The sequence below is a fragment of the Metschnikowia bicuspidata genome (assembly GCF_001664035.1).
Source record: "Metschnikowia bicuspidata var. bicuspidata NRRL YB-4993 chromosome Unknown METBIscaffold_8, whole genome shotgun sequence".
NCBI lineage: Eukaryota > Fungi > Ascomycota > Pichiomycetes > Serinales > Metschnikowiaceae > Metschnikowia > Metschnikowia bicuspidata.
Window position 1 is genome coordinate 392,971 of NW_017387738.1, and position 10,820 is coordinate 403,790.

Sequence of the window (10,820 nt, forward strand, 5' to 3'; positions counted from 1 at the left end):
TTTTTTTTTTTTTTTTTGGAGACAAAATCAATAAGGTTTTCACATATCCCATCTTGAAAACGCATCCGTTGCATTCTTCTGGATTCAGGTCCGACAGCTACCATGATTTCTGTACTGCACAGTTGTTTAAGAATAATCCAGATTTAGCATGGCCTTGCTCTCGCATGCGGACTAATAGACCATATACTTAATTTGATCAGTCACATCTACAAAAATGTATGGATCGCCTCCTTTAGATCACGCAGTAAATGCAGGGCCTACAGAAGGCTCTTCTGCAAATCTAGAAAAAAAGTACCGGCCGCTACTGGAGGACGAACACTTCAAGTTTCCATCGCACCGTCGGCCGTCTGTCCGCCAACATTTTTTTCAAGGCCCCACTTCAGCACCTGCAGTGGCCTATAACAGTGAAGATTACTTTAGCTGGGCTGCTGAATCATCGATACCGCTGTCTAAACCTTCAGAAAATATGGCGGTACATGTGCAAGCTCTGGGGCCCCAGCCACCAAATGGAACCAAACATGGAATTCAAACAACAAGGCTACCCCGCAGATATCTGGCTCATAAGATACGACATCGTTCAAACTTATCGCACTCGTATACAGATGAGATAGATGTACCCTTGCTGGGATCCTTGTTTGCGAGAGATGATCAAACATACGTCTTTGGGCTGGAACCTCTTACGGCTAAGACCTCGTTGCAAAAGACAGAGGCTTTGGGTCCCAAACCCAAACTGAAAAAACCGGGTTTCTTCCTCAAGTTAGACAACTTAAATCCAGCCCAGTCTTCCTTGCATAAAGCACAGCATCAGCAACGGAGACTTGCAAAACCCATGTCCGGGTCAAGTCAAGGCTCTGCTTACGACAAGATGGATTTACTCGAATCAGAAGTAAGTCTTCAACAAAGCAGCGGTGGCCGCATCAAAGAAAGTCACGATAATATAACCCCTCTACTGTTTCCTCCTACTTCAGAGGATCTTGGATATTTCGGGAGTTTTGATCAAACTGATATCTCGTCTACTTTCGAGACTGAGGGTTTACCAGGGGGCTTTCTAAATGTTACATCCAAAATCCAGGACCCGCTTGGTAATTCGGGTACCAGCGGCAATAATAGTGATATTGATAGCTATCTCAATTTTCAAGTTGATGATTTTGCGCCTGGGCATCCTTTCGATAAGAACCAGTTTCAGTTCCATGGCCGTGAGTTGAGTGAAGAAATGGAAAACACAAAGGCGGAGGCCCACTTCACCCCCATATCTGAGTTTCATCAGAATAACGCTTATCATAACACTTTTGAGGGAAATCCTCCTCAGAACGACCATCATTCCAGTCATCGTCTGCATCTTGACCACCATGATAATCAATTCGTGGAGGATCATAAACTGGATCATGTCCTAAATTATGATCACAATTATGGCCAGAACCATAGCTTCAACTATGATCAATTAAATCACAGCCCTCATCAACTCAATGACGAGCACATGCATCGAGAGCAATTTGAACATTCATACACGAACATGCCTCAAGGTCATGAGGGACACACTTACGATATGCAACGTCTACCACTTCAGCAGACAGAACACAGTAAGCAATACATTGAACAAGTTCCACACTCTTCATATGAAGACTACTTGTATGAGAAGCAGCAATCTTATTTATATCTGAAGCTCAAACCTGGTCAGGGTATGGGAGGGGAGTCACTTTCAGATTCTCAGGCCGCTACACAAGCAGTAGAATCATCTGACACAGACCAATTGGGCACAGATAAGAAAAACATATCGAAAAAAAGGAAAGGTGTCAAGGGGATTGTTTGTAACATCTGCGGAAAACTGATTGTGCGGGATTTCAGTCGCCACATTCGTATACATGACGAAACAGGAAGGTTCCAATGTATATTCCCATCCGGATATTGCAAGCACAAGTCGAGAAAATTCAATCGGCCTTACGACTACAAAAAGCATTTGCTAAACATCCATTTTACATTTGATGATCCAGCAGCGAAAGCGGCACCAAACTTGACAGAGAAACTCCATTTTCGTGGACAATGCAATGCTTGTGGAGAGCGATTTATGGCCAATGAGTGGTTAGAGACGCATATTCTCACGACAGACTTAGCGATGAAATGCCACGAGCTACAGCGCATCGAGAGCTTGGTCAAAAATTATTAGGAAATATGACACTGATTTAATGTTTTAGAGGAATTTTTACGAGACGACAAAGTGGATCGATTATGCAGTCATCACACGCTCAGACAAATGCGACTCGGAGAGTATGGAAATCATGAAGTGCAGAATGTCTATTAAAGACTTTATTTCTGCGGCCTTATGTCAAAACGCTGGTGAATGAACTAGTCGTACGATGCTTGGTTCAGATATAATCACTCAATGATAAGGCTAAGTATTAACTTAACTAATACGAAGAGAGTATGATATTTGTGCCAAATCAGCTTCTATAAGAAGGGTCTCGGGTACGTATTTTGTATTCAATCATACGCTCAAACCGATAGGCTTACTTCGCGCAATAAGTTTTGAGCGCGGGTGGCTTTTTCTTCATGTGCACGTACGAGCTCGAACATCTACTTTTTTGGGAATTGATAAATGCTCGCGTCTGCGCAAAGATCTACAGTGCCGAGAAATGTTTAAAGCCGTATAAAAGCCCCAAAGAGTTCTCATTATGGCTTCATTAGTGTAACACAATTACATTAAAAAGGTCTGATTTAAAATGAATATGGACACTATGGACATGGCGTCCTCAACAACCCTGATGGATATGAGCATGAGCAGCATGACTGGCATGAGCTCCCTGACCGCCAGCATGGACATGTCAGACATGGACATGGACATGTCCTCCATGTCAATGAACATGTATTTCTCTCTGGCATACGAAGGCTATCCTGTCTTGTTTAAAGGTTTTTCTGCCTCTAACGCAGGTCAAGCCTTTGGAATCTTCTTGTTATTCTTCGTCGCCTCATTCGTCACGAAAGGGTTCGAGTTCGTTAAAGTGTATCTCGAGCTGAAGGTTTGGAATAACCCTAACTACCAGACTCCACAGGTGACAACAATTGCCGGGGACTGTGGATGTGACGACGAGAATGAGAAAGTGTCTGATGCCAGCGAGGGTTACACGCCAACCGGCAACCAAAAACAATCATCTATTCTTACGGTTGTGGGAAGGGACACTATTAGAATTGTCCTTTGCTTTTTAATTGAGATGTTCGGATACGCCATGATGTTGGTGGCAATGACTTTTAGTTTGGTTTACTTTTTTGCCGTTGTGCTTGGAATGGCTTTCGGCCGCGTCTTTTTCGAGAAATTGAGCGAAAGATTAAACATTCGTCCAGGGGCCAACAATTTTCAGGGCCATCATTGATAGAAGAAGTATACATTTGATTCACTTTCAGTACTAAAGAGTTCTTTTAGATTAATTTGATTTCTTTAGAAGTTTAAGTTTTATGTGAGTAGGTCGCTGACTTTTTTGACAAGCTCGCTATACCTTGTCTTGTTGAAAGAGGTCACATTAGCACTCGTTAGCTTCTCACTATACATCAACCTCAAAAGATTCAAGATTTCGCCCTTGGTAAAGGGTAAAGTCTCCTGCGATATTTTCTGCAATAAATTATGCTCACTCAAGGTAAACATTTCGAAGTATCTGGATGAGTCACTGAGATCAACTTTGTCTTCTTTACACACAACACTTCGAAGCATTTGTTGAGTTGTAAAGATATTCAAGATGATTCGCTTGATGCCGTTTTGATTGATGACAGACACCAGCTCACTGCCTTTTACAAAAGCTCGGCTAATGTGTTCCGAAAGACCCGTGAGTATAAAGTTCCTTTCTTGTGTGTTTAATACCTCGCCAATCTTGGCTCCAATATAGTACACTTCTCTGTTGAGCAGACTAATGAAGGCGTCTGAGTCTGCAGGTTCTGTAGTTAAAATGAAGTTTTCCTCAAAAGATTGACTGATGTGATGCATTGTCTTCAATCTCAAATCATAGCGCAAGGCAATAAGCGCGTTTTTCCTGATTGTCTCAAATGTTTTAATCACATCATTAAAAACGTTCATCGAGTTCAGATCAAGCGTCAAATAAACATGATATGGTTTTTTCATCGCGGAAGTTGGAGCCCTTCCATTCTCTAAGATGATGAACTTCTGTCTCAATTTGTTGATCTCCAACTCACCTTCATCGGTGCTACTCAAATTTGAGACTTTTTTCATGGATGGGAGCCAAGTTAAAACCCATGAAGATGTTTTCAAAAGAACACAGACATGGTGAAAGGAATCATCGTCTAAAAGATCATCTTTCGAAACTTCTAATGCTCGTGGCCCCGAAACAGTTTCGTAGAACATCAAATCACACTCTTTTGACACTTTTGAGCTCTTTTCATCTTGTTTGTCTTGTTCTTTGATCAATGTCTCGGTCAAGTTCGTTAGAACAATGGCATTCATCCATTTATTAAGCCTCAGTTGCTGCGTTCGTTCTTCGTTAATTCCTAGGTTGATTTCCGTGATATCGTGAGATCCACCTGTGGCAAGAAGCTCTCGATAATAATCGTTGTAAAAACCTGAAAATTTTTTGAGTATTTCAAGGATTAAATCACTAAACTCCTTACGATAACTGAAAGAGGTATTCAAGGTGAAGCACGCACTGCTTAAGATCTGTTCAAACTGAACCGCATTCAAATAAACTCGGAGATTTCTTGACGGTTTTGATTTATCTGATTCATCGAAATCAAAGTCTGCCTCGCTCAAAGATATAATCTCCTGATTAAAGCAAAGCGTCTTCTTATTATGGCTTTTTCTCAATTCCACTCCCATATCATTCGTCATGCAACCATCAAAGGCAAGATTCAATTGTTCTTTTATTCTCGCCAAGAATGACTTATGCATGACATTTTGATAAAACTGAAAAGGAGGAGTGCTTATGCTTTTTGTAATCTCGAAATCGAGAAAAAGATTGTTGGCACCACTTATGAAGACAAGAAAGTATTCCAAAATAATTCTCATGTTGAAAATATTCCTGGGAACCAAAGCGTCAACAGAGGAGCTTAACCTTTCTGTCGTGATATAAGGCGAGTTTTCAGTGCGCTGAGCCACATGTGATTTCCGAGAACTTATCAGAAAGCCTGGAAACATTTCGTCAAGGACTGCTTTTAACTCTTTGGATGATTCATTTGAGTTGGATCCCGTGGCGTCTTCAAGTCTAAATAATTGTTTTTTTGTTAAAACCTGATTTACTTGACTTGGCACTAGATCGGGTCTCGATGGGCTCAGATCTGTTCTTTCTCCATGTATGTAAATTTCAATAAGATCGTTGATCTCCTTGCTCATTATTGTCCAAGTGGTATGAAAGTCATACAGATGAGCAGATTCCACGTTCAAACCTTTTCGTAAGTATGAAGAGATTTCATCTGTCGAGCGAATCATTTTGACTATTTCACAGGCGATTTTATGCTTCAGCAAGACTATCAAACACCTGAGAAAGAAGGAACCAAAGTATTCCTGAAGTATGTGAACAGAGGAGTCATAGAGACCGTGGCCACTTATAATATCCTGTGAGTTAGTGTGCTCTAAGACTTTTGCCTTCTCTAGTCTTGCTAATTTATGAATATTCAGCAGTTTGCATTCCTCTGTGATCTTATTCGTCATGTATTGAAGTTCCAGGTGCAAGGAATTCAAAAGGATCTGAGTCACTGATTGTAGCTTATTAAGTTTTGAAGCCGTAGATAGTAGCCTGTATATGTAGAAGTATGATGCAGTAGATGGGTTCAGTTTTGATTCTAAGAGAAGCGCATAATTCGGTTTCGAGGTTTTACCTTTTCGATAATGTTGGTGCAATTGGGGAAGTTGCGACTCTAAAAACTTTTTGGTGTTTTCAGTCAAGGACGCAGATATCTCATTTATGTCCAAATTTGCCAGATTGTAGATGTACAGTTCCAATGTGGTCAGACTATTGACAAGTGTCATGAATGAGGTGATTTCTGGATTGTTAGAGTGAATCATATTGCTCCATGATTCCTTCGAGCTCAGAGTGCTCTTGAGGTAAATTTCATTTTGAAGCTCATCAATAATCATGTCGTACAAATTATTTGACTGCACCTCTAAGTAATTTTGTGTTGCATTCATGGAGGATAAGGACCACAAGTTATATCTGGAAGCTGTTTTGTAACCATCTGCAATAACGTCGTAGACCTCATAAATCTTTTTTTCGGTAATAAGCTGGTCAATTTGAGCTGGAATGTCACGCAAATATTCCATTGCATCCAAAATCTCGATCATCTCAGAGTACTTGGTCGAACTTTGGTCTAAAACCTTCAAGGATGCAGACCTATCTCTCATATCCTTAGTGCTTGTCTCAATAAGATCTTTGATGACTTTAGAGTCCAGCTGTGAGTCTTTGGCAATGGAAATGAGCTGGTGATACAGTCCTATACTGTTGTTAAACGTTTCGTGGTTTTCAACCACTGCTGCCTTAAGAGCCTGTCCAGTTGTTTCACAAAGCTCATCGAATTCACTTTTTCGATGCGCCAAACCAACAGATGTATCGTCCAAGAGCGAGATTGCCAATTCAATCGGCGTCACCTCACCCTGGATCAACTGCGGCCAATCATAATGTATATCTTTATAAACAGATTTGAGATCAGCCAACGACTGGAGACTTTTCTTCATCTCGTCATCCGATACATTGCCTGAGAAGGCCATGCTTGTTGCACGGTGACGGTTTCTAATCATTCTTGAGATTCTGCTGGCTAATTGGTGATAATCGAAACTGTTCTGGCACAAGTCAGCCTCAGTTGTAAGGTCAAGGTAATGTCGGATGCACGGGTGTGTTTTGGGACTTTAAGTGAAGCTTTGAATGGTTTGGTAAAGACCAAATTCTTTAGATTTCACAGTTTTTGCCGCTGAGGTCAAGCTGCTTTCAGAAATAGTCAAACTGAAAAAAATATACAATTAAATGATCGAATATGAATGATACATATAGGTGTGTCTGGCTGCGTCTATCAGTAGCGACATTGAATAGGTTTGGCGCGTCGCATGAAGCACGTGTTTGGTAAATGTGCAACCGAAACAACAGACTCGTATATGGTGCATCATAATGAGGGAAGTGATTGAGTTACTGAGTGATCCGATAGAACCAAGTCAGCTCCCTGGATGGCCTCAGCTGGAAGGAGATATTATAGAGTATGTATTTGCCTTTCATAATGAAAGTCTACCGCACTCGGTACTAACCATCGCAGATTGAGTGATGAGGTGGAGTCGGAAATCATTAAAAAGAATACAACTTGTGGTGAATCTTTACCGAATATTTTGAGCTGTGAATCCTCGCGTGTTAAACCTCTGCGTTGTTTATCGAGTGAAAACCTCTTGGATTTGGGCAATTGGGTAAGCTCGGATGAAGAATCTTTCAATGTCAGTCTACGATATACACCACTCAAAATTTCAAGTACTAAACCAGAACACTCTGTACTCCAACCGCAAGATCCTCTTGTTCAATTACTACCATCGTCTCCTGTTGCGGAGCGTATATTAGAACTAGAACCACATTCGAACCCCGAGATACTGCGGCAGACAATCCATCAGGAGAATCGATCATTAGAGTCGACCTATGAACTCATTGGGTCATCTAATGAGCTTTTCAAAGTAACTGCCTCTCTAAATGCCCTGGGAAGCGTTCTCACCACGCTGGATATCGTGAACAAAAAACGTAGTATTCGGGCGATGAGTACGATTTCAGATCCTATTGAAAGCAGCTCGCCCATGAAATCTCCACCTCCGCGGAAAAGAGTCAAAGCTTTGAACTCGAGAGAGAAAGCCACAAATGATCACTCCAAAGCTTGGAAAGCTGCTAATAAAGCTATCAGGAGGAAGCAGGATATTCTTGGTGAAATGGTAATTGAGATCGCCCTTTGCCTCGAAAAAAAAATTGAAACCGAATACTTCAGAAGTATTTTTGTACAACCTACGGTAAGGAGCTCGTATCTTGAGCTTCCTTTGATATCCTGGAAAAGAAGAGTGACTGCAAAATACAATAAGCAAGATGATACATTTGAACCTTGTGAATTGACAGAACTCTCCGAAAGAGTGTTCATACTATTTTATGAAGCTGAAGAATTGATGATAAAGCTCAAAAGTGGTGTTGTATCAAGCGATATAGAAAGAGTTAAAAGCCGAGCAAAGCTGCAGGGCGTGGAAAACGATGCCTTTTTGCTCCTCATGGTACCTAGCTTCAGCGAATACTTGCGAAAATTACAAGCAGTGGAAAACAGACAATATCGTGCTAAGACGCTTGAGCACCTAAATCCGTCACAGGTTGGAGGCTCTCTGAAGCTACGTGAGACAAATGTTATGTCGGCTTCGGAAGCTCTGATGCTACTTATTGAAAGCGAGGTGAATTTGAGCATTAATATCTTCACGCCAAGATCCATAGAAGAGGCTATTGATTGGCTTCATTCGTTTACTTACACCATCGGAAGCTCCATCTACGATAAATTTGAAAGAAATCCTGAATTTGCAAGCATAGGGGCTGTCCGTCTGGGGTCAACTCCAAAAGGTATGTTCCTTGAGATGGTGAAGAAGTTTAACTTGATGACAGACCCCAAAGCTGAGAATCTATACCAATATTACGCTTCCCCGTTGAGCTTGTACAAAAGATTTTTGGAAAGTGATGATCTTGGAACTGTGCAAGGGAAGAGTATTGTGCCGCCATCGGTGAATAAGCTTATGAAGAAAGTGTTCACATGCGAAGATCCAAATGCTGTGATTACTGATTAGGAAATGGTATACTTATAACCCGGCTTGTATTTATATATAATTATATCAAGTTACCCCAAATTAAGCGATGATCCCCCGCACGGAAATGAAGTCATCCTGAGAAAGTTTGTCCTCCAATGGCTGGATGGTGCTCATGTGTACTTTCAAATTTTCAAGCTCAGCGTCCGTGAAGGCAAAATTGAATTGCTTGAGTTGTGAGATCACATTAAGAGCTTTATCTATGCAAGAAGTTTGGTATTCGGGGCTCAAAATTTCAATAAGACATTTAGGCATATCAAGACTGCGGACCTGCTCCGATCTTTGTGCGCTCGAGCCTGTCGACAACACTGCCGAGATTAAAGATAATTTTCTGAGTAGCGATTTATGGTCTTTAAGACTTGACACTAAATTGATACATGCCAATCCGTCGGAGCTGATGAACTTTGATGCTGCATCCTCATTGTTTCTTATCAAGCTGGCCAATGCAAATGTGGATTTCAAATGTAATTCTTTTGGGGTATCAGAGTTGGACGCAAGCTCGATGAGTTTCTTAAGACCCCTTTCTTGTTTGGCAAAAGCAACCTGACTAGGTGTATTGTTTTGCGTTGCGATAGCAATAATTGAAGCGGACAAGACCTGGAAAGTCTGGTTCTCGCTGTGCAACTGGTCGATGACTGCAGGCCAAAGCCTCATGTTTTCGATGTTGTTGGCATTGTCGAGATTCTCAATGAGCATCTCAAAGTTCTCCAAAGCTATTTCCTTATCTTCGTCAGTAGCTTCTGGATTGCTAGCTACCATCATTGACTGCTTCATGAGCGTAGGCTCATCCGGTCCTCCGAATAGTTGCAGCAACATTTTTGGGTCCGGTTGGCCGATTTTCTCCTGTGTCTCCTTGTCACCCGTCTGTTGTGCAATAGACCATTGTAATAATTTTTCCATTTTGAATCAGACTGTCTAAATTAGTTAGTTGTATGGTGAGTACTCTTTTCAAAGTCCTCTATCATGCTAAAAGGTCGGAGGAGATGGGCTGGTGTGCAGGATATTCTAGAAAATTCGGGGTCGTTCTGGGTGAATCTAGGAAAGGCAAAGGGCTTGCGTGCCTAGATTACATTGGAACTTGCACAAAAGAACGTTTCTTTTCAAATTCACCTAACTGCTTGGTAGTCGTTGCACTGGACCGGATCAAATGCAATTTGAGCTTGTTGCATGTCAAGCGAGTATTTCCCATGATTGCATGAACGAGGTACCCCATTTACATGCGCTTACCCGGGCGATAGGCTGTACAGGAAAATATGGCCCGGAGTTTTCCGCGTCAATAGCCCGACCACCGGGCTCCAAGACGAAATTTCATTGAAAACAATGCCAGCTATAAACAAGTGAAAATTCCGTTGCAGAACAAGACGAGAAGAATTCTATAGCTCAAGAGTATCATCACTTGTGAAACAAAAAAAAAGTCCATAGTCTTGGAATTTTAAGCTTGAGTGGAGTAAAATGAATATAGTATAAGGCCCGTAATTTGAATATTGTAAACGAATTTGTCGGTCAATCCCAAACTGTTTTTCTGCAGAGAGAAAACAAAGAATTTTAGAAATTCTCCGCTCTAGATAGAGACTTCATCCCTCAATTCTATACAACACTTCAGATGAGTGACAATTTTGGTGCAAGCTCTCTCTATTTTAGCCCCAGCAATCGAATTGCTAATTGTTGGCAAAATGGTGTGGTTTCTAATGGTGCGACGGAGGATGGTAATCCGCCGAGTCAGAACTCCGAGCGAGCGAGAGCCTGTCAGACATATATAAACCCGCAACGTGCGCACCCCGCCTGCGTTTCAAAAAGCAGAATTCGTTTTTATCTATTTTCACAACCAGGTAAACAATTGATACGCCTACTTGAATACACAATGTCTTTGTCTAACAAATTGTCTGTTAAGGATTTGGAGCTCGCCAACAAGAGAGTCTTCATCAGAGTCGACTTCAACGTCCCTCTTGACGGCACCACCATCACCAACAACCAAAGAATCGTTGCTGCTTTGCCTACCATACAAGTACGTTTTGGAGCAAAAGCCAAAGGCCGT

The 10,820-nt window shown here is 41.5% G+C and overlaps 5 protein-coding genes across 5 annotated transcripts; 3 read left to right on the forward strand and 2 right to left on the reverse strand.

Moving 5' to 3' along the window:
* Positions 1 to 1,807: 1,807 nt before the first annotated feature.
* Positions 1,808 to 2,122, forward strand: METBIDRAFT_18573 (uncharacterized protein; the record flags this gene model as incomplete). Its single annotated transcript, XM_018854794.1, has 1 exon — positions 1,808 to 2,122. A coding segment is annotated over one exon (315 nt), but the record flags the coding sequence as incomplete, so codon positions are not given.
* A 616-nt stretch (positions 2,123 to 2,738) lies between these two features.
* On the forward strand, positions 2,739 to 3,365 carry CTR1 (high-affinity Cu transporter; the record flags this gene model as incomplete). The annotated part of the gene is made up of 1 exon (XM_018858148.1): positions 2,739 to 3,365. The coding sequence occupies one exon, from the start codon at positions 2,739 to 2,741 to the stop codon at positions 3,363 to 3,365; it is 627 nt and encodes a 208-aa protein (XP_018709651.1).
* An 80-nt stretch (positions 3,366 to 3,445) lies between these two features.
* SEC8 (exocyst subunit) lies at positions 3,446 to 7,009 on the reverse strand (the record flags this gene model as incomplete). The annotated part of the gene is made up of 2 exons (XM_018859165.1): positions 3,446 to 6,719; positions 7,005 to 7,009. The coding sequence occupies 2 exons, from the start codon at positions 7,007 to 7,009 to the stop codon at positions 3,446 to 3,448; spliced, it is 3,279 nt and encodes a 1,092-aa protein (XP_018709652.1).
* Positions 7,010 to 7,091: 82 nt separating this feature from the next.
* On the forward strand, positions 7,092 to 8,767 carry METBIDRAFT_13860 (uncharacterized protein; the record flags this gene model as incomplete). Its single annotated transcript, XM_018854437.1, has 2 exons — positions 7,092 to 7,177; positions 7,234 to 8,767. The coding sequence occupies 2 exons, from the start codon at positions 7,092 to 7,094 to the stop codon at positions 8,765 to 8,767; spliced, it is 1,620 nt and encodes a 539-aa protein (XP_018709653.1).
* A 60-nt stretch (positions 8,768 to 8,827) lies between these two features.
* METBIDRAFT_47328 (uncharacterized protein) lies at positions 8,828 to 9,685 on the reverse strand (the record flags this gene model as incomplete). Its single annotated transcript, XM_018858151.1, has 1 exon — positions 8,828 to 9,685. The coding sequence occupies one exon, from the start codon at positions 9,683 to 9,685 to the stop codon at positions 8,828 to 8,830; it is 858 nt and encodes a 285-aa protein (XP_018709654.1).
* Positions 9,686 to 10,820: the final 1,135 nt, after the last annotated feature.